At 45.0% G+C, this 23,838-nt stretch overlaps 1 protein-coding gene across 2 annotated transcripts in view; it reads left to right on the forward strand.

The window, feature by feature from the left end:
- The window catches only part of mtrex (Mtr4 exosome RNA helicase), a 167,301-nt gene that overhangs the window by 43,369 nt on the left and 100,094 nt on the right, over positions 1-23,838 (forward strand). For both annotated transcript variants that reach the window (XR_014620366.1, XM_084326549.1), the window contains exons 12-14: positions 6,776-6,855; positions 15,439-15,549; positions 20,428-20,529. Coding sequence is in view for 1 of the 2 variants with exons in the window: in XM_084326549.1 (XP_084182675.1) it covers positions 6,776-6,855; positions 15,439-15,549; positions 20,428-20,529 (293 nt within the window). In the remaining variant the exon portion in view is untranslated. The remainder of the gene's footprint in view (positions 1-6,775; positions 6,856-15,438; positions 15,550-20,427; positions 20,530-23,838) is intronic.

Below are 23,838 nucleotides of genomic sequence, written 5' to 3' on the forward strand. Positions count from 1 at the left end.
GGGACCGTAGGGGTCGGGACGGGGGGGTGGATCGGGGCTCGGGATATTTCACTGTTCTTTATTTTATATTATTTATACTGCTTTACTGATTCATTTGATTTAATTTAATTGTCTTTGGCATTTTTGTTATCATTATTGTTGAAGTGCTGTCCTGTGATGCCTTGTGTATTATTATTATTATTATTACTACTGTATTGTGTTGTCTCTTGTCATAATGTGGAAAGGAAAAACATTAAAATAAAGATTTGATCACAAAAAATATATATAGGATAGATTGCTCTGGTTGGTAGATGGTCTCCTCCTGACCTGAAACCAGTATTTGATAAGATTAAATATGGCCTTCAAAGCTAATTACTGTAACTGAGAGGGGGAAAAAGGTTCTGCTGTGATTCACGTCAGGCCAATCTTCACATATTTGTGCGTGTCTTGTCTGTCTTGTCTGTCTGTCTGTCTGTCTGTCTGTCTGTCTGTCTGTCTGTCTGTCTGTGTCTGCGCGAGATCCAATTAAGTGATTTAACCCGCTCGCCAACATGTGTTAGTTGCTGGCAGGGTTACATTGTGGCACGTCTCCAGTCTGACCGGCATGAAAGTGGCTCATTGTGGCGGCGCAGCTGTCGCCTGCCGTTGGCCGCAGTCGACCAGAGAAGACGATCTCAGCCGAGCGGCCGGGAGATAATTGAGCGGCACGTTGCACTTGGCAGCGAGTCCACTGTGCCTCCAGAGGCCGTGTCTCCAGCCCGGGCAGCGAGTCCACTGTGCCTCCAGAGGCCGTGTCTCCAGCCCGGGCAGCGAGTCCACTGTGCCTCCAGAGGCCGTGTCTCCAGCCCGGGCAGCGAGTCCACTGTGCCTCCAGAGGCCGTGTCTCCAGCCCGGGCAGCGAGTCCACTGTGCCTCCAGAGGCCGTGTCTCCAGCCCGGGCAGCGAGTCCACTGTGCCTCCAGAGGCCGTGTCTCCAGCCCGGGCAGCGAGTCCACTGTGCCTCCAGAGGCCGTGTCTCCAGCCCGGGCAGCGAGTCCACTGTGCCTCCAGAGGCCGTGTCTCCAGCCCGGGCAGCGAGTCCACTGTGCCTCCAGAGGCCGTGTCTCCAGCCCGGGCAGCGAGTCCACTGTGCCTCCAGAGGCCGTGTCTCCAGCCCGGGCTGTTGGAGAGCAAATAAAACATGCCCTTATGTTATATTTACATCATTAATCTCTGTGTCCTGCCGTGCCAACAAAACCCTTGTACGGTTCTACATTTGAGTAATAATAATAATACACTTTATTTGTATAACATTTTTCATACAAGAATTGCAGCTCAACGTTTTCCAGATTCAGAGTTTTATTTGCCACATGGAAGCAATACAATCATAAATTTTTGAATATTTTTTTTTGAATAATCTTTTTCCCCCTTTTTCCGTTTTTCTCCCCTCCCAATGTTAGTCGTTATGCCAATTCCCAATCCCCTTCCTGGTCGTTGCGCACTCTACCCCCTACCGTCGGTCCGGGAGGGCGGAGACTATCGCATGCTTCCTCCGACACATGTGTAGCCAGCCCACCACTTCTTTTCACCTGGCAGCGCGGACTCTCACTGGGAGAGTGTAACGTGTGGAAGGTCACACTACCCCTCTTAGATCCTTCCCTCGCTGTGCAGGCGCCCTGACCGAACTGTAGGAGTCGCTGTTTACAACGACCCGGACCCATCCACCGGCTTCCCTCCCGCTGACTCTGCCAGTATGACGGCCGGCCAGGCCGGAAGCACCGCTGACAGCTGGATTCGATACCAGTGTCTCTTGCGTTGGTGACGAGCGCTTAGTCCGCTGCACCACCCAGCCGCCCTTAATCATAGTTTTCATAAATACAATTCTACCATGGGCTTATTACTTGATGGTCGGTGTACAACCTAATTTACACAAAATACTGTGTAAAAAAGTGCTTCACAACAGAAAAAAAAACTGGCATAAAATGAGCACATAAAGTGCAGACATAGAAAATCAGTTTTTGCGCATTAGGGTCTAACAACCCAATAGGCCACCTTGTTTATGGTTTGATTATATTGCATCCGTGGAGCTAATGATGCTAATGATGGAGCATCGCCGTTGGTTGTGTGATAGTAAAGGGCTAACCTTCTGTATTGTCACAGTGAAAGGGTTAAGCGGCTGTCGTGTGGCAGTGAAAGGGTTAAAACATTCAGATTGGAGATGCAAAGTAGAGATGGAGTTGTGCGCCCTTCCTGATGACTTGTCGTACAGAACTTTGGATAAAAGCCTCAGCTAAATGACTAAATGTAGATGGGTGTTATCGGTTATTTGATCAGAGCGTGCTCCTAAACTAGTTTATCTGGATTCTGTTTTATATTTAGGAGCACACACACGCCTTGTCTTAAAGGACCACGCCAACCTTTTGGGAAATTAGCTTATCTGCCATCTACCCTGTAGGTAGACGAGCAGATTCATACCTTTTTCTTCTCTGTGCATGCGTTGGGCTTAGGGAACAGCCGCACCGTTAGCCTAGCTTAGCATCATTCACTGGAAGTAGGTGTGCCAGTGTAGCCTAGTTCCCAACAGTCACGAAATACACAAATACACAAAATACAACTCCAAAACGTTCCTGTAAACATGTTGGTAGGTAGGTCGTTTTATTTAGACAATAAACATATACAGATCACATGAGTATTTGTTTTGTCAGGGATAGAAACGATGCCAGTCTTATCTCCAAAGCCTGGCCTTGGGAGGCTCCATCATCCTCGTTGTGACCTGTGTATTTACCACGTAAAAAAGAATATTCAACATTTTCGTTTTCTAAGCAGATATATACTCGGAACTATTTTTCCGAGCTCTCTGAATACATCCAGCTCTCTGGTGAAGGCTGCGGTCTCTCACCCCCGGTTGCAGCTCTCTGGTGAAGGCTGCGGTCTCTCACCCCCGGTTGCAGCTCTCTGGTGAAGGCTGCGGTCTCTCACCCCTGGTTGCACCTGCTCTCTTAAAACCACATTCTAATGCAGCCAAATGAGTTGGAGCGCTTTCGACGACGGTGAATCACTTGACCGTCGTACAGGAACTTGGGACGTATCGCTGCTTTTAGCCTCCGGCAGAGAAGTCTTCATTCATTTTTGCATTACAGTAACTAAGTATGCATTGTGATCGCGCCGTGTGGCACATTTATAGGCCTTACAGACACGCTGTTGCTGTCAGGTCTGGTGGTGTTTAGGCCTAACAAAAATAATAGTTGGTTTCAGGTTGGTTGTCAGTTTGGCCATGGGTAGGTAGGGAATTTTTTATTTTTATTTTTTTATTCTTTCCCACGGCGACTATGGATAGGGAATTTCTTTATTTAATTAACCCTTTCACTGCCACACGACAGAAGGTTAGCCCTTTACTATCACACAACCGACGGCGATGCTCCATCATTAGCATCATTAGCTCCGCGGATGCGGAGCTAATGATGCTAATGATGGAGCATCGCCGTCGGTTGTGTGATAGTAAAGGGCTAACCTTCTGTATTGTCACAGTGAAAGGGTTAACCGGCTGTCGTGTGGCAGTGAAAGGGTTAAAATGTTCACAACAACATGGATGCATGTACTCTGCCAGCATGTTTAATATCCATAATACTAAATGTTTGACTAAGATTTCTATGAAACTTTATTCTAAAAAATCGGCAGGGTCGGTCGGCAACCTGAAACCAACCATTATTTTTGTTAGGCCCTAGCTGGATGTGTGTGTGTGTGTGAGCGTGTTCATAGTGAGGAGAGGGAGCCACGTGGCCCCCCCCCCCCCCCCCCAACACTCTCTCTTTGCTCTTTTTCCTCTCTCTCCACTCAACCCCCCCTCTATCTCTCTCCCCCCTTCTCTCTCTCCCCCCTCACCCCCTTCTCTATCTATCCTCCCCCTCTCCCCTCCTCTCTCCCCCCTCATCTCCCCCTCCTATCTCTCTCTCCCTCTCTCTCTCTCTCTCCTCCTCCTATCTCTCCCCCCCTCCTCTCCCCCCCTCTCTCTCCCCCCTCCTCTCTCGCTCTATCTCTGTATCTGTATCTGCTTCTTACTCTGGGCTATGACACATAGTTTCTGGGCAGCGTTTGCGGAATAGTACAGCTGCCTTGGACTCTGGCTGAGGCCGAGAGACGGACAGACAGACAGACACACGTGGACGAGAGAGACAGACAGACGAGAGAGAGGGGAAAACCCTGGCGTATATACAGACAGAAAGAGGGACCGAGAATCAGGTTGTCAGATATGTGAAAGCTTCCACAGGCCGACTACTAGCAGCGTAAGATGTGCGGCGGGAGCCTCCTTCATGCTGATGATTTAGCTGAAGTGCTCAGTGCTTCCATTAGCGCCGTGTTTATCGGGGCGATGCCAGGAATGACGTTGTCTGCTGTGAGAGAGTGAGAGAGAGAGATCACGTTCGTTGCCATGTAGCTAATATAAATCATTGCCTTGTGTGTACTTTGCTAACCTTCATCAGCTTGTGTTACTGGAGCTGAAGTGCACTTGGGGGGGGGGGGGGGGGGTTGCTACCAAGCCGGACACTTCAGACCCATGGAACGCACGCAAGCTAGCGCTCTCCGTCGGGTCTGAAAGCGGCACATTGAGAAATAAACAAACAGCGGGCTGGTTGTTAATAAAGTCAATTTGACTTATCGTGTTGGTGTCTTGTTACCATGGTGATGTGTTGGTTAGGCTTGTCGCGATGAGCAATAAATCAATTAGTCACGCGATGAAAATGAACGCGATGATTTTGACGGGCTCGATTAATTGCCATTTGCGTGTTTGTTTTCCTCATGTGTCCTCTTTGTCTCCGTGTGGGAGGCGGGGCCGCTGGCGTACTACGGAGTACATCGTAAGAGCTCTGTGAGGGCTTGGAGTGACGCAAGTGAAGATTTGGAGGAATAAAATGGAATTGGTTGCAAAGCCAAATTCGACAGCCGCAGTGGGAACATTTCGGATAAACGATATTAGGGATGCACCGAATGGGAAATTCTTGGCCGAAACAGATACCGAAAGGCCGAAAATGATTCATAGAATAGATTTTTTTTTTACCAATGTTGTGGAACATTATGATTATGGAAAAATATATGATTATGGCTAAACTTAACTTAAATAATAAATAATCACTATTATGGGTCCATAAAACATTTATTCAGCACTTCTGAATGCATACAGTACATTAATTCCATCTTTTCTCTGGCTGCCGCAGCCGACATCTGTGCTCTACTGAGCACACCTTTCTAGTCCCCAGCTGAATGTGCTCGCTTGACTCGGCACAGTAGACGCGCGACAGACAGACAGACAGCGTCAATGTGAGAAACACAATCCCCCCCCTCTCTCGCTCTGAATAATATGCATATTAGATCACTCAGTGATTAACCGCGACGGGCATATAGTAAATAAGGATATAAAAGCATGTTAAAGACGCATTTATTGGACGCGTTGCGCGCAGAGTTTACATAGAAACAGCGCGACTCCCGACAGCGCGGCATCATCACAACAACGTGCGTTAGGTTACAGGTTGTTTCTGTTTCGGTGAAAAAAAAATTCTGCCAAAAGCCGAAAGGCCATTTTTTGCCATTTTCGGCCGAAAACTTTCGGTCGCCGAAAATTCGGTGCATCCCTAAATGATATGTATATATCGTTTTGTATACGCCCATCAATGGCAGCTCGTGAAACGTCCGTGTGTGAAGACGTTACAGCAGGGGTTCCCAAACGTTTTCAGCTCGAGACCCAAAAGAGAAATTTGGTGTTTCCCCGGGACCCAAACTTACAAAAATACATCATGAATTGCCATAACATACATTTATAAACTACTGATAAGGAACACAACAAACCATGAATTTCAAATGTATTTGAAATGTATTTATTTAATTATAAAAGTACATCACAGCAATAATCAGAGTGTAATGTTAAGTTTCTCACCACCTCATAACATGTACATACAATTTTGTAACACTGCTTTCCCCCCTGCGCTGTTTCTATGTGCAGTGAAAACTCCAATGGGGGTGGGGGGGGGGGGCTCTCTCTCTCTCTCACACTCACTCTCAGGCCATGGTTACACTGGTGTAAAACAGCAACGTTCTATTTTCGAATGATTACGTTTGCATGTCCAAGTTAAAAGGAAACGCAGTTTTGGCAGGAAAACACGTTTTTCTAGTGGCAACGCTGAAAGGGTGTTTTCGTTTTGGAAACTCGCGGAAACTCGCCGACAATGCTGCCATGTAATTTGCGCAAGCCGGATACGGAGCCGTTCTGCCCAATGCCCATGCGCAGTAGAGACCGACGCCAAATTCTCCCCTCGACTCCGTCCATTCGTTATTTCCAGTGTTTACATCAGAGCTGTCCTGCTCTCTCTCTCTCTCTCTCTCTCTCTCTCAATTCTTTGCCGAACCACTGGTGCCTGGGCGCAGTGATTTCATCACCTCAAAAGCCCCGTTTTTCAGGCAGCAGTGGTTCGGCAGGAAATAGGACACTGAATGTTTGTGTTGTATTATTATTATTTTGTATTGCTCAATGAATGATGGATAGAAATATTGATGGGATTGGCATTTTTTTCATCGACATTATTTCATTGAGCGGTAATTAATGCAACATAATAATTCAGTGTCCTATTGACATCACTGGAGGACATATTCAAACTCTTAACTGTCGGGACTAAATTAATGTCTAAAGCTGTTTACATGTTTACAGTCCTGGGGATATGTGTGAGAATTTTTTTTCACACACAGGGAAGTTGTGTTGACGTCAACTCCAGTCCTTCACCTCACCGGTGTTGTTGACTGTTTCTTTGTTTCATTTTGTTTGTTGCAGATGAGGAAAAGCTTCTGGTTGAAGACGTGTTCAACAACGCTATCGACTGTCTGTCAGATGAGGACAAGAAACTACCTCAGGTGAGAAACCTACCTCTCTCTCTTTCCCTTACCTTAAGAAACTACCTCAGGGCCCCGTTCCCCGTACCTGGATAACTGAGTTAGCCGGATAACTTTCGGTCAAGTCTGACTTAAGCCGGACTTTCCCATTCCCCGAAGCTGGATTGTCTAAATCACCATGACAACAGATCAAAAAGTTTGAGCCTGGTCGAGAGCAGGGTTTAAGTTCAAGTTAGCCGGATGAACCATAGCCACGCCCCCGCAAAGAAGTGACAGCCCGTTTCCTGAAATTATTCCCACAGTCTACGATCTGCATTATACCATTCTGAATTACGTTTTTGTGCTCCATTCTTCCAGAGGGGGCTTTTGAAATGTAAAATAGACCCAAAATGCTGATACTAAATTCACTTTGTCCTAAATAATGCACGTTATATTATACCGTGGCGCTCGCTCGGTGCGATGTACACATTATGTGGTTATTTTAACAACGCGCAGCATTGCAAATGTGAATCCCGCGGGGATATCCTTAATGATTGAAACCTATCGCTCGTTTGGCTCTGATTCCTTTCATATTCTCCGCTGTGGATGAGGAGCGAGGAAGGAGAGGAGCGCCTGGATTTTGTTTCATTCAAGCATAAAATTGAAGTGTCTATGCGTGGATTGTGGATTTTGTGTGATATTGTAACTGGGATTAAAATGTCTGAGATGCGCTGTTTGACGGATTTGAGAAATTGAATGAGCCGTTGACGTCACATTAATGAATGAGAATAAAGAGATAAAACTTCATTCAAAATAAAGAATATTCTAAACACGGGTCTCTCGTTCATTAATGTATAAACAATGAATTTATCCCATCTGGCACAGTGGCGCAGCGGTAGTGCACAATCCTGGCAACCGGGCGACCGGTGTTCGAAACCCCGTGTTTCCAATATAATTTTTTGGAATATAATATTAATGATTATACGCAGAAGTAGCCTAGTTTTAAGTTAAAATATTATAAATCTACATGCATTGATGATGTCATTCTTTATATAGCTCTCAACGTGCACCAAATTGAATTATTCCTACATTGCAAAAAGAAGGAAAAGACTAGGAGAAGTGGGATTCGAACCCGGGCCGCCTGTGTGAAAGTCAAAAGCAGACACCGTTACACCACAGTGTAGATAAGTAAAAGATCCACCATACATCAATCAATGGGTAAGAGAGCCGTGTCCTTATTCCGTATAACAGTTTAACTAATTATTTTCGCTAGCAAGATCTCATTTGATTATCCATTCCATAAACCTACTGCCAGCAGGCAAGTTTAAAGAAATATAATCTGATTGATTGGGGTAATGAGGGACTTAAAATTAGCCTATAGATAACGCATTTAACTTGTCGGCGAGGCGATTGAGCCGTAATGCAATCTGTTAATAAAGTTTTAAATCAATTAATCAATCAATGCCGTTAAAAGATCAGGATCTCTGCTATCGATACGTGATGGCTTTTCAACTGAAGCGGCCGCGCGCACTTATCCTGGGTCTCAAGTCTGGTTCTAGTTAACGAGACTGAATCCACCTTCGAGGAACATGAAAATCCCGGCTTCAAACATCGGGTTAACTGAAGCTGGATAATGGGACCCTTGATCGACTTAGTTGAACCAGGTACGGGGAATAGGGCCCCAGTGAGAAACCTACCTCTCTCTCTCTTTCCCTTACCTTAACACTTTCAGTGCCACGGATGACATATCTCATTTTATTAGGCCCCCGGGGCTGGGCGATATAACGATAACGATAAATATCACGATATATTTTAATAATCGATATCGAATATCGAAATTAAAAAAAAAACGTTTTTTTATATATATATATATATATTTTTTTGTGACCTGCAACAGGGCAGTTTTAAAACCAGAGACAGTGGACAGACTTGTCTTTCTTGCCTGCAACTTAAAGTAATGGCTTTGCTTGTCCAAATGACAATACTGACCAAATTGAGATTTATTTTTCTCTTGTCCATTTATTTTGTTTGCTTTCTAATTTAAAATACAGTTTGAAACCGTCTGTACACAGTAGGCTATGTGTGCTAGCAGAACTAGACTCCAGTCACGAGTCACGGTCCACCAAAAAAGCGCCAAAAGATCGAAAATAAACTAGCAGAGCCAGAACTGTTCAACTCCCCTGGAGCCACAGCCAGCAGAGAAGCCGGTTTACTTTCTTTTAAACCAGCTGCAGCCTGAGAACTGGAGTGTGAGGGGATGTAACACTAAAGATGGCGGCAATAACAAATAATTGCTGCAAAATAAACATACACCTGTTGTTAAAAAAAAAACAAAAAAGAAAATTATACTTATAACAATTTCGATAATTATCGATATCGAGAAATATGATAACATTATCATATCGTTATCGCGATATGATTTTTTTCCATATCGCCCAGCCCTACTGAGTGCCCACGATGACAAATATAGTTTTATTTGTTTATTAGCGATCTGATTTCATATTTCATCAACCGAGTCTCCCGTTGGTACAGCAGCTCCTCCAGCAGCTCAGAATGGGAAAAAGCGCACCCTATCGTCTATCCCTGTGTAACTGCAGGTCAGTCGCTTAGACTGACCTGGGATCAGTCGATATGTAGAGGCGGAGCCAGCTGGCTCCTTGAGCTGGCAAGCTGTCTGCTCAACATGGAAGTCATCGCGGGACGGGAATCTGCCTGGAATATATATTCACAGTAGCCAATACTCAATAAATAAGCGTGATCGATATTTGGAATGGCGATCAGGAATTGGAATGATCTTTTTGGAGAACATCTGATCTGAGGTAAGGAATCTATTTGACCAGTCTTGGGATAATCAGAGTTGTATTCGCTGAGATCTCAGCGTTTGCCCTGTGTGTGTGTGTGTGTGTGTGTGCGCGATCGCTGATGAGGAAATCAGAGAATCGATTTTTCAGCTCGCGTCTCTAGCGTGCATACGTACACATATACTATCGATAATTAGCGTTTATTTGAAAACGATTCATAAATAGGCAGAAAAATGACAGTTTTTGTGTATTCTAGAATATTCCAGTAAACGTCTTTTTATCATGGAATCTTTATATTTTCCTTAAACGAGGGCTTTTCAAAATGCTATAAAACGAAAATGAACCAATAAAAAAACAATCCGCTTCGACAATGTTGACTGGAAAACTAGTCATTGATAAGCGACGGGCAGATTAGACACATAGCCATAATTTAAAACATAGATTAGGCGTTTTTAACGCTAACATTGAAGTGGATGGTGGGCATTCAACCGGTAAATCAAGGTTAAGCAAGGGCTCTGAAAGTGTAAGTAAGAAACTACCTCAGGTGAGAGTCCCTACCTCTCTTCTCTCTCATTCACTGGGTGGGACATGGGGTAAATTGCAGGGAGATATTGGTCCAAATATGAAGGAAACACCAAAATTTATGTATTTTCACATTGTCTGCTAACAAAAAGATACATTTTCTTAAAAAAGAAACGGCCTATATTTACACTGAAATCAAATAAAGCATACATGGTCTTTTTAGATCCAGCTTCTGCATGACATGATGCTTCCTTTGTATTTCCATCAGACGAGGTGCTTTTGAACATTAAAAAGTGGCGTCACTTATCGATTTTTTTTGCATGTGTACATTTTTTTTTAAATACTTTTCTTAAAAAGAAAAAAAACTATTTAACGTTTGTGTATGTGTGTGTCACTGTAGTGTTTGCGATGCTGTAGTTGGCCCACGACAGCGAGTCGTGCTGAGCGCGCTGCCAGTAGCGATCAGGAAGAGGCCGTCTGAAGTGTGGCAACATTTCGAGAAGTTGGAGGGCAATACATTTGTTGTTTGCAACGTATGTAAAGCGAAACTACCGTTTTCATGTAATACTACCAATTTACGCGATCATAAACAAAATTACCATATTTATCGATAATTTTGTCCCGATTTATCGATTCTTCCAAATGGCATATCGTCTCAGCCGTAGTAATTTCTAATCAATTATACTTTTTTTGGTAATCGCTTTCTTAGATTCAGTCAATCATCTTTGAATCCGATCACATCATTGTTACAGCACATTGACCACTTTAACATTTTCACCAGGTTTGAACGATAGTTAGAAGTGACCCGGTCCGTACTGTACTCTCCCTACATAACTCTCTCTCGTTTATTATATCCATCTGTCCACAGTTTCCATTCCTGCCGCCTCATTAGCTGTTAAAACAAAAACACTTCCTGTTTCCCCCCCGACGCTTCCTGTTATACAAGCGAGGCTCCCGGCATCCAGGACGGTTTACAAGAAGCCACCAGACACATGGTTACACACGGGCCTGGGGAGTCAGCCACCAGACACACTGTTAACACACAGGCCTGGAGAGTCACCATGGTCTGATGCTCCTGTAGGTTTAAGTTTAAGTTTATTTGCAAAAGGGACAGTGCATACTAGTAGGGGTGTAAAGGTACACCTATCCGTACCGAACCGAACCGTTTCAGTGTTTACCGTACCGTACCGAACGGCTGTGTAGTGTACCGAACGAATACAACGGTCTCCTCTCCTCTCCTCTCCTCTCCTCTCCTCTCCTCTCCTCTCCTCTCCTCTCCTCTCCTCTCCTCTCCTCTCCTCTCCTCTCCTCTCTTCTCCTCTCCTCTCCTGTAGCTCTCCTCTAGCTCTCCTCTCCTCTACTGTATGGTTCACACAGTGTTCCATCATAAGCAAGGAAACGGGCCTGATCCTGAAGTCACTTAGTCGTTTAGTGGGTTCGACCGCCACCACACTGTCCACAGCAAAAGCCTGTCGTAAATGTAACCCACTTGTTCGCTTTAATGGCTCTGTGCCTGTGCATTTTTTGGATTCCCCCCAAACCTTTTATTTTATAGAGTTGCCGCTAAAGGTTCCCCCTCTATTTGCGGCTGTTTGGTTTGAGACTGACCTGCCGACACGGGGCTGTACGTTAACTTTTTTTGCACATAGCACTGGTGCTACAGAGGTTGATAGTTTTGTAGCACAGGCCAAAATCTTGTAGCACAAGTATAAAACGTGTTATATTTGTAACAGTCACAAATTGTGTTATTTAGTTGCAGTGCCATGTTTGGCTGTCATTTTCATGCTGACAAGTTGACGTCACACAGCCAGACACGTTACGTGTAAGGAATTATGGGATTTGGTGTTGGGTGTATGGACTCTACTAGGGGTGGGAATCACCAGTTTCATCACGATACGATATAGATTCTTTGGACAACGATACGATATTTGCCGATATCTGCCACGATACGATACAATGCAGGTGCCTGCAATCGATATGAGATGATATAAGCCCATTTAACACAATCAGTAACATTTAGATCAACTCAAAAGGTAACTAATATAATTTGGACATTTTTTTTTAGCTCTTCCAGACATTTAAATTAAAAACTATTTATTGTTTTTAATACAAATAGACCTACTGTTCACTATATAGACCTCCTGTTCACGTTTTGATATATTGAGCTTTAAACTTTATAAGTAAAATTTTTTTGGAACACGCAACCTAAAACCCCTTCCTCTCCCAAACCGTTTTTATGTTTAAATATCAACATCATCTGTCCACCCTCAGTACATTTACTATCAATATAATATACTCGTCTGACTTCATCATATCTTTTCAAACGCACACACACAGAGGGAGAATGCCTCTCCTTCCCAGTCCCCACTCTGCTGTTCTGTCGCTCTGAACAGGGTTTTAGCTTGTTGTTAGCTTATGCTAACGGGACGTTAATTCCGGTCTTAAACACGACGTGGTCATAAAGGAATGGCGAGGATTGCAAAGCATGTTATATGCATTTGACCCGTTGCGGAATAAAACAGCAGGGATTTGTTTTGGGTCGCGGAATAAGCACACTAGCCTTGCTATGTTGCAATGTCCGCGTTCCAGACGCTACTGAGACGAGTACTGTTGTGTCAGAGCCGTGTGCTGTGGAGCGGATATGAGTCACGACACCACGGATTTTCAAAATAAGAGTATCGAAATGAACTGAGCGTTGCTAGCTGCCGGAGCGCGTGAATACTTTCGGCAGCCAACATGCCCTTCCGCGTTGCTCTGATTTGCCGAGCACGCGCATGCGCATTACAATGAACGGTGGCGTTAATCTAAAGGACTAACCTAAAGTTAGTTGTTCACCAACAATCTACAGACACAAACAAACACAGAACCGGACTGTTATATTAAATTAATTGATTGCTGTTTAACACGTCCGTGTCCAGTCCTTTCGATTAACGCCACCGTTCATTGTAAACAATGATGCATGTAGTTACTGTGTGTTGTTGTAGCCACCGGTTAATTTGCGATTTTTTTATTGGTTTGTCATGACAAACCAATTACATAATCCAACATATGTGTAAAGAAACAACATATTCCAGTTAACGGTATATTTTTTTAATGATTCGTTACGGCGTAATCAATACTTCCATTTGTATAAATTGCCCTAAGCGGAGTTTATTATTCCTGCCTGGCTGAGGAGCTTGTCGCGGCTCATGCGCATGCGCACGCTCGGCCAATCAGAGCAACGCGGAAGGGCATGTTGGCTGCCCAAAGTATTCACGCTGCCGGAGCCATAGTTATTATAGCTGGAGCTGCGCTTAGGCGGAAATGAGACCCGCGACAGGATTTTCTAAATAAGAGTATCGATATGAACCGAATGCCTATCGCACCAGTGCTACTGAAGTAAATCCATTCATCGCACAGAGCGCTGTTGCTGTAGCACGTGCGATATATATGTCGCACTGTACAGCCCTGCGACATGCATACATACCGAGTGACTCACTCAAAAGAGCTGTATTTCACAGTAGTGCATACTGTAGTTCTATGCAGTCACCTGTGGGGTTAACTCTACTGCATGTGAGCCTGTTGTTTATATATAGTATTTATAAAAACCTGTAGCTCAAATCAAGCAATCTGATTAGTTCATAGCCATGGTATAATGAGTGTATTATCCACAGCTATGGTTCTAGTTCCTTTTTTACAAGTCACTAGCACTCTGCATCTAGCACTCTTGAGCTAGGCTACCGGTGCGGCTGTTCCCTAAAGCCTAATGCATACACGGAGAAGAAGAGGGTGTGTATCTGCTTGTCTAACTCCGGGGTAGATGGCAAATAAGCTAATTTCCCAAAAAGTTTGCGTGGTCCTTTTAATGTGCTAATCGCATGATAGGCTTTGATTAGTGATGCACCGGAATGAAAATTCTTGTCCAAAACCTGAAAGGAGACACTTGACTGAATACTAAATACCGAAATGAATACCATTTCATTTATTTGCCAATTTGTACCATTGCATACATTTAATTAAATACATTTAGCTTTTGATTTACGCTTTAATGACTAAATTAAATGACAAAACGACATGGTGATGAAAAAAACCTGTATTAGTCTACAGTCTGAACATTGTCCACCAGACACTATACGAAAAAAAGCACAATAACTGATAATAAATAAACACATTAGTCACCGTCTCTGTGCTTGTGGACGCCGGGGCAGACACTGCCACCTGTGCCGGCTCTGGAGAAGCGGCATCGATTGGTCCTCCAGTATCCAATTTGAGGGCTATCGGGACTGTATTTGATCCAAATAAGCTAACTTCCCAAAATGTTGGTGTGTTCCTTTTAACACTATGGCGTCCGTCCACGTATATATACGTGTTTTGAAAAAGCGCGATGTGGACCAGAGCCACGAGTATATACATGACGAGTTGTTATTGTTTTATTCCATATTTATAGCGCTTCTTAGGTACCCGATCCACTACCAGCATCTTTTCAGATATTTGATTTTCAAAAACATGCAATACCGGCCAAACCCGCTTAGGGGCGCCATCGCTCCACTGCAGTATCATTGTGATTTTATTTTTATTTTTTTTTAAGTACAATTCTGTGGGTGGATCATAGTTCCTTGATCCCAGGAGAACATCCTCCATCTTGGATTAGTTTGGCGAGCGTTTTTTCCAGCGTGGAATAATGGGATTTATGATTAGCCAATGTGCATATCGATCTACCAGAATCCGATGAGTGGTGAGGAAATGCTGCCGGCGATCACATGGCCTGACGGTAGGATAATATTACCCCAAATTACAGCTGGATTGGACATTGTTTTATAACGTAACGTGATTGGTCAATGAAAATGCTATATTGAATGCACACTGTATTGCAGATCAATAATAGTAATCGGCGTTCCCCGCCGCCCCCATTTCATCCATAGATGCTCTGTAATAGTCCGGATGCTACGCAGTTTGTTTTATTTCATTCGTATATATACAGCAGAAATGGCGTTTGATATAACGGCGCCAACGTTTAGCCTATTATCTAGCTCCCGGGAAAAAAGTCTAGACGAAAAATGTGTTATACCTTATATTCACGACGCTATAAAGTGACAACCAACCGATGGATTTTTATTTTCTTTAAGCCATTATGAAGGCACGGTTTATGCACTCAAGTGACAATGAGAATGGACAGATAGCAATACTATAAATGATATATAAAGCTCTTTGAAAGTACATCGGTTTGTTTACTTTCTGCTGTCCTCTGAGGCCTAAATCCGCGCGGGGCGCCGGTCGTCCAAGTGTTAAGAAAGTGATATATTTCTACCTGTGTCTTGTCCAGGTGGAGCATGTCCTTCCCCTGCTGAAGAGAGGGATAGGTATTCACCACGGAGGCCTGCTGCCCATCCTGAAGGAGACCATTGAGATTCTCTTCTCTGAAGGCCTAATCAAGGTAGGACCGGCCCTGGAGCCGGACGCCGGCCCGACTGCACCAAACACACGGTCCCAACGCTGCTCCCTGACGCGACATGTGTCCCCGTTATGGGCTGGGGAGCATTTCAACACCACTCTGGTTGGGCCTGCAGTGCACCCATATAATACTTGACCCACATGAGTTAACCGTATGTAGTGCGGTAGTGAAAGGCTTAACCTTCTGTGGTGTGGATGTGAAAGGGTTAACCATTTGTCGTGTGGCAGTGAAAACCTTCTGTGTGGTCGCAGTGAAAGGGTTAACCATTTGGTAGTGTGGTAGTGAAAGGGTTACGTGTACAGGCAGATGGTTTTCTTTTTGGTTTCAACTTTCTCATGACTTTAGAACTACAAATCATTAGCTCGCTAAATCCTCCAGATCATCAGGATTAGCTTTCTCATGACTTTAGAACTACAAATCATTAGCTTGCTAAATCCTCCAGATCATCAGGATTAGCTTTCTCATGACTTTAGAACTACAAATCATTAGCTCGCTAAATCCTCCAGATCATCAGGATTAGCTTTCTCATGACTTTAGAACTACAAATCATTAGCTTGCTAAATCCTGAAGATCGTCAGGATTAGCTTTCTCATGACTTTAGAACTACAAATCATTAGCTCGCTAAATCCTCCAGATCATCAGGATTAGCTTTCTCATGACTTTAGAACTACAAATCATTAGCTCGCTAAATCCTCCAGATCATCAGGATTAGCTTTCTCATGACTTTAGAACTACAAATCATTAGCTTGCTAAATCCTGAAGATCGTCAGGATTAGCTTTCTCATGACTTTAGAACTACAAATCATTAGCTCGCTAAATCCTCCAGATCATCAGGATTAGCTTTCTCATGACTTTAGAACTACAAATCATTAGCTCGCTAAATCCTGAAGATCGTCAGGATTAGCTTTCTCATGACTTTAGAACTACAAATCATTAGCTCGCTAAATCCTCCAGATCATCAGGATTAGCTTTCTCATGACTCTAGAACTACAAATCATTAGCTCGCTAAATCCTGAAGATCGTCAGGATTAGCCAAGCGGAATCACCCAATACACAAGCTTTTTAACACGAGAGCCAAATGCAATCTAATCTATCGAATTGTGTTTAATCAGGAATAGAATTTGAAATCACATCATGACACCAAGAATCGAAAATGGAGTTTCCTGCCCCTACTGACCAACGTTAGCGTCGCTAGCTAGCTCCTGCGGTTTCGACGTGAACCAGGCTCGTCGAGTAACGTGACTTCTGGTGTTTAGTTTGGTTCTGGTTTGTGAATGGGTTCCGCTCCCTCCTGCAGGCCCTGTTTGTAGATGTTCTGCCACTGTTTGATGCTGTTCCTCTCCTCTCCCTCCTGTTTGTAGATGTTCTGCCACTGTTTGATGCTGTTCCTCTCCCTCCTGTTTGTAGATGTTCTGCCACTGTTTGATGCTGTTCCTCTCCCTCCTGTTTGTAGATGTTCTGCCACTGTTTGATGCTGTTCCTCTCCTCCTGTTTGTAGATGTTCTGCCACTGTTTGATGCTGTTCCTCTCCTCTCCTGTTTGTAGATGTTCTGCCACTGTTTGATGCTGTTCCTCTCCCTCCTGTTTGTAGATGTTCTGCCACTGTTTGATGCTGTTCCTCTCCTCTCCTGTTTGTAGATGTTCTGCCACTGTTTGATGCTGTTCCTCTCCTCTCCTGTTTGTAGATGTTCTGCCACTGTTTGATGCTGTTCCTCTCCCTCCTGTTTGTAGATGTTCTGCCACTGTTTGATGCTGTTCCTCTCCTCTCCTGTTTGTAGATGTTCTGCCACTGTTTGATGCTGTTCCTCTCCCTCCTGTTTGTAGATGTTCTGCCACTGTTTGATGCTGTTCCTCTCCCTCCTGTTTGTAGATGTTCTGCCACTGTTTGATGCTGTTCCTCTCCCTCCTGTTTGTAGATGTTCTGCCACTGTTTGATGCTGTTCCTCTCCTCCTGTTTGTAGATGTTCTGCCACTGTTTGATGCTGTTCCTCTCCGCTCCCTCCTGTTTGTAGATGTTCTGCCACTGTTTGATGCTGTTCCTCTCCCTCCTGTTTGTAGATGTTCTGCCACTGTTTGATGCTGTTCCTCTCCTCTCCCTCCTGTTTGTAGATGTTCTGCCACTGTTTGATGCTGTTCCTCTCCCTCCTGTTTGTAGATGTTCTGCCACTGTTTGATGCTGTTCCTCTCCCTCCTGTTTGTAGATGTTCTGCCACTGTTTGATGCTGTTCCTCTCCTCTCCCTCCTGTTTGTAGATGTTCTGCCACTGTTTGATGCTGTTCCTCTCCCTCCTGTTTGTAGATGTTCTGCCACTGTTTGATGCTGTTCCTCTCCTCCTGTTTGTAGATGTTCTGCCACTGTTTGATGCTGTTCCTCTCCCTCCTGTTTGTAGATGTTCTGCCACTGTTTGATGCTGTTCCTCTCCCTCCTGTTTGTAGATGTTCTGCCACTGTTTGATGCTGTTCCTCTCCTCCTGTTTGTAGATGTTCTGCCACTGTTTGATGCTGTTCCTCTCCCTCCTGTTTGTAGATGTTCTGCCACTGTTTGATGCTGTTCCTCTCCTCCTGTTTGTAGATGTTCTGCCACTGTTTGATGCTGTTCCTCTCCCTCCTGTTTGTAGATGTTCTGCCACTGTTTGATGCTGTTCCTCTCCCTCCTGTTTGTAGATGTTCTGCCACTGTTTGATGCTGTTCCTCTCCCTCCTGTTTGTAGATGTTCTGCCACTGTTTGATGGTGTTCCTCTCCTCTCCTCCTGTTTGTAGATGTTCTGCCACTGTTTGATGCTGTTCCTCTCCCTCCTGTTTGTAGATGTTTTGCCACTGTTTGATGCTGTTCCTCTCCTCCTGTTTGTAGATGTTCTGCCACTGTTTGATGGTGTTCCTCTCCCTCCTGTTTGTAGATGTTCTGCCACTGTTTGATGCTGTTCCTCTCCTCTCCTCCTGTTTGTAGATGTTCTGCCACTGTTTGATGGTGTTCCTCTCCCTCCTGTTTGTAGATGTTCTGCCACTGTTTGATGCTGTTCCTCTCCTCTCCCTCCTGTTTGTAGATGTTCTGCCACTGTTTGATGCTGTTCCTCTCCCTCCTGTTTGTAGATGTTCTGCCACTGTTTGATGCTGTTCCTCTCCTCCTGTTTGTAGATGTTCTGCCGCTGTTTGATGCTGTTCCTCTCCTCCTGTTTGTAGATGTTCTGCCACTGTTTGATGCTGTTCCTCTCCTCTCCTCCTGTTTGTAGATGTTCTGCCACTGTTTGATGCTGTTCCTCTCCCTCCTGTTTGTAGATGTTCTGCCACTGTTTGATGCTGTTCCTCTCCTCTCCCTCCTGTTTGTAGATGTTCTGCCACTGTTTGATGCTGTTCCTCTCCCTCCTGTTTGTAGATGTTCTGCCACTGTTTGATGGTGTTCCTCTCCTCCTGTTTGTAGATGTTCTGCCACTGTTTGATGCTGTTCCTCTCCCTCCTGTTTGTAGATGTTCTGCCACTGTTTGATGCTGTTCCTCTCCTCTCCTGTTTGTAGATGTTCTGCCACTGTTTGATGGTGTTCCTCTCCCTCCTGTTTGTAGATGTTCTGCCACTGTTTGATGCTGTTCCTCTCCCTCCTGTTTGTAGATGTTCTGCCACTGTTTGATGCTGTTCCTCTCCTCTCCCTCCTGTTTGTAGATGTTCTGCCACTGTTTGATGCTGTTCCTCTCCTCTCCTGTTTGTAGATGTTCTGCCACTGTTTGATGCTGTTCCTCTCCTCTCCCTCCTGTTTGTAGATGTTCTGCCACTGTTTGATGCTGTTCCTCTCCCTCCTGTTTGTAGATGTTCTACCACTGTTTGATGCTGTTCCTCTCCTCCTGTTTGTAGATGTTCTGCCACTGTTTGATGCTGTTCCTCTCCCTCCTGTTTGTAGATGTTCTGCCACTGTTTGATGCTGTTCCTCTCCTCTCCTCCTGTTTGTAGATGTTCTGCCACTGTTTGATGCTGTTCCTCTCCTCTCCTGTTTGTAGATGTTCTGCCACTGTTTGATGCTGTTCCTCTCCCTCCTGTTTGTAGATGTTCTGCCACTGTTTGATGCTGTTCCTCTCCCTCCTGTTTGTAGATGTTCTGCCACTGTTTGATGCTGTTCCTCTCCCTCCTGTTTGTAGATGTTCTGCCACTGTTTGATGCTGTTCCTCTCCCTCCTGTTTGTAGATGTTCTGCCACTGTTTGATGCTGTTCCTCTCCCTCCTGTTTGTAGATGTTCTGCCACTGTTTGATGCTGTTCCTCTCCCTCCTGTTTGTAGATGTTCTGCCACTGTTTGATGCTGTTCCTCTCCTCCTGTTTGTAGATGTTCTGCCACTGTTTGATGCTGTTCCTCTCCCTCCTGTTTGTAGATGTTCTGCCACTGTTTGATGCTGTTCCTCTCCTCTCCTCCTGTTTGTAGATGTTCTGCCACTGTTTGATGCTGTTCCTCTCCCTCCTGTTTGTAGATGTTCTGCCACTGTTTGATGGTGTTCCTCTCCTCTCCTCCTGTTTGTAGATGTTCTGCCACTGTTTGATGGTGTTCCTCTCCCTCCTGTTTGTAGATGTTCTGCCACTGTTTGATGCTGTTCCTCTCCTCCTGTTTGTAGATGTTCTGCCACTGTTTGATGCTGTTCCTCTCCCTCCTGTTTGTAGATGTTCTGCCACTGTTTGATGCTGTTCCTCTCCCTCCTGTTTGTAGATGTTCTGCCACTGTTTGATGCTGTTCCTCTCCTCCTGTTTGTAGATGTTCTGCCACTGTTTGATGCTGTTCCTCTCCCTCCTGTTTGTAGATGTTCTGCCACTGTTTGATGCTGTTCCTCTCCCTCCTGTTTGTAGATGTTCTGCCACTGTTTGATGCTGTTCCTCTCCCTCCCGCAGGCCCTGTTTGCCACAGAGACGTTTGCCATGGGCATCAACATGCCGGCGCGCACCGTGTTGTTCACCAGCGCACGCAAGTTCGACGGCAAAAGCCACCGCTTTGTAAGAACACACACACAAAAGACAATCACACAAGACCTCCTGGCTTTTCAGTTTTAGATGCCAAGCACCTCATAGATTGTGAATGTCATTCACTCAGTCAGTCAGTCAGTCAGTCAGTCACTCACTCATCAGCCCATGGTTTTGTTTTTACTTAATAACGAACGGGAGATAACCAAGCGAGCTAGCTGGCTGCTGCCATTGCTAACAGCTAACAGCCAGTCAGTGTCAGTGCATGTGAGCGGATCGGAGCGTGAGCGGCGCGGGGCGCGGAGCGGCCGGTTTTGACGTGAGCGAGGAGTGGGTTTTAAAATGAGTCGGCGCGACGTCCGGAGCGAGAGTTCTCCTCCGCTCCAATCCACTCCAGGCCGCTCACAGTGGTTTAACACTGATGTAATAATATACATGCAGTACAATGCCAAAGCAACAGATGGCGATGTACAAACATGAAGGCCATTTTCAACCAATGAGAAGGGTGAACCTGTGATATCATGTTCAGGCTTCACTCCTCCTCCTTCACTCACTCCTAGAAAAAGTATCGACGCCATTGTTGTTGACGTTAGCTTACATGCTAACGTTAATGGCAGCGACCATAGCATTGTGGCTCGGCTAGCCTATCATCGCTTAGTAGAGCTAGTGAATGGATAAACAACGTTATTTAACATTGCAGAATGGGTACAATTACAATGCGGCTCAATACAAACAATTGTTAAGGGGCCCAGGGGGTGTAGACTGTTGTAGTTTGAGCTAATTTACACCATGCTCCAAAAAAAAAAAAAAAAAAACTGCCGAGCGATCTGGCGCGGGGAGCGGGGAGCGCTCGATTCAAGGTGAGCGGGGAGCGAGCGGAGAGCGACTTGGGGGCGGGGTCAACATGAGCGATTAGCGGAGCGGACCAAGCTTTAAAGAGCGAAGAGCGGATTTCTCGGCCGCGCCGATCCGCTCACGTGGCCTGGTCAGTGTTAGTGCTGGTGGAGGCCTTAACAGAAGCCTCTACACTGATCTGAGGTCAGTGTTAGTGCTGAGGCCTTAACAGAAGCCTCTACACTGATCTGAGGTCAGTGTTAGTGCTGAGGCCTTAACAGAAGCCTCTACACTGATCTGAGGTCAGTGTTAGTGCTGGTGGAGGCCTTAACAGAAGCCTCTACACTGATCTGAGGTCAGTGTTAGTGCTGGTGGAGGCCCTAACAGAAGCCTCTACACTGATCTGAGGTCAGTGTTAGTGCTGGGGAGGCCTTAACAGAAGCCTCTACACTGATCTGAGGTCAGTGTTAGTGCTGGGGAGGCCTTAACAGAAGCCTCTACACTGATCTGAGGTCAGTGTTAGTGCTGGGGAGGCCTTAACAGAAGCCTCTACACCAGGGGTCTCAAACTCAATTTACCTGGGGGCCGCTGGAGGTAGAGTCTGGGTGAGGCTGGGCCGCATCAAATATTATATATTATATATATATATATATACCGGTATATGATTTTTTTTATTATGTTTTTGCTAAATCAACTCTGCCTCTCTTTGTTAACTACAACAAGCAATGCTGTTTGTTATTTAAGATGAGGTCGGACTCGGCACTGACAGATTTGTGTTCATTATGCTGCTTTTATAAAGCCTCAAAAAATTACTGCTTACAATATTTCATGAAAGCAAAGTGTTTTGTTTGTCTAAGATTTAAAAAGGTTTAAACTTTACAGCACTGACAAAGTTGAACAAAGTGCTGTACAAGTCCCACAACATAATAAAAAAAGTAAAACATTTTAGGGGGGCGCAAAATATCATCCAGCGGCCCGCAATTGGCCCGCGTGCCGCGAGTTTGAGACCCCTGCTCTACACTGATCTGAAGTCAGTGTTAGCGCTGGCTGAGGCCTCTATAAGGCTCATGGAGCCGGACGTCACATAAACCAGCCACGTCTTGCTTACAGTCAGCCGGGGGGCCATCATGGATCAGGTTGCCATCGGTTACGAGCAGCCTTCATTATTACCGCTGCATACACACATGGTGTCACAGGCTTGCACACGCACACCTCGTAAATGCTCTCATGCACACACACGCACGCACACACACACATACACACACACACACTGCACTCCAAGAGCTTCATCGGAACCATCTGGTGCCTTTGACAGTGCCAGAGCTCCACGCAGGCAGGCACACACGTGTACAGATGCACACACACACACGCACACACGTGTACAGATGCACACACACACACACGTGTACAGATGCACACACACACACACACACGCACACACGTGTACAGATGCACACACACACACACACGTGTACAGATGCACACACACACACACACGCACACACGTGTACAGATGCACACATGTACAGACGCACACAAGCACACACACGTGTACAGACGCACACACACAGCTGTATAATTAGCTGTATAAATATGAAAAATAACATACCGGTACATTCTTCACAAAATGCCATACAAATATGACAGTCTGCCAGCAGCAGATTTGTTTGTGAAATATTTGTTATTAGACGGCTGGATAGCTGGCTAAGCTTTGTGTTTTAAAACATGCAGAGACATTGATTTACAGACAGTTTGGTTGGAATTACGTAGTTAGGTTGTCCATTAACGACTTTTTAACGCACACCTACCAACAGATGGGGTTCAGAGTATTCACCCGGGCCACAGTATAACGTAATGTTCTGACCCGTTTGGTCTCCTCAAGTATTACATTCCACAGTGTGGAAGCGCTGGTTCCAACTAGGGATGCACCGATCCGACTTTTTCAGTCCCGATACCGATACCTGGGCTTTGGGTATCGGCCGGTACAGATCCGATACCCATTGTTCAATTAATAAACTGTATGCCTCACTGTGTGGAAGAGACTGGGTTCATTATTTTGTGCAAGGCAACATCAGGCTTGACTTAAAACATTACTTTCCTAACTTGGTGAAACTAAATGTAACAAATTAACACGTACCGTACTTTTCGCACTATAAGGCGCACCTGACTATAAGCCGCAGCAGCTAAATTGAACGATGTGTACATATATAAGCCGCACTGGACTATAAGCCGCAGGTGTTTTAATGTTTAATTACCATATGTAAGGGTTCGTGCACAGAGGGGATTGTCGGGAAAGAGATGGCTGTTTGAGGAAGCTCCCATTTGTTCAAGCTGCTGCGGTCAGGCAAACTCCTGCGAACACCAGCAACTAGGACTAGACTTCTCGTTTGTAGTCTTCCCACCAGCATTGGGACACAATACTGTTGGACAAATAACAAGAATTAACTCATTTACAAGTTGTATTAAGTTTAGCAAATAAGGTAACGGATAAATAACATTTCAATGCAG

This window comes from Notolepis coatsorum (genome assembly GCF_963971535.1).
Source record: "Notolepis coatsorum genome assembly, chromosome: 12".
Taxonomy (NCBI): domain Eukaryota; kingdom Metazoa; phylum Chordata; class Actinopteri; order Aulopiformes; family Paralepididae; genus Notolepis; species Notolepis coatsorum.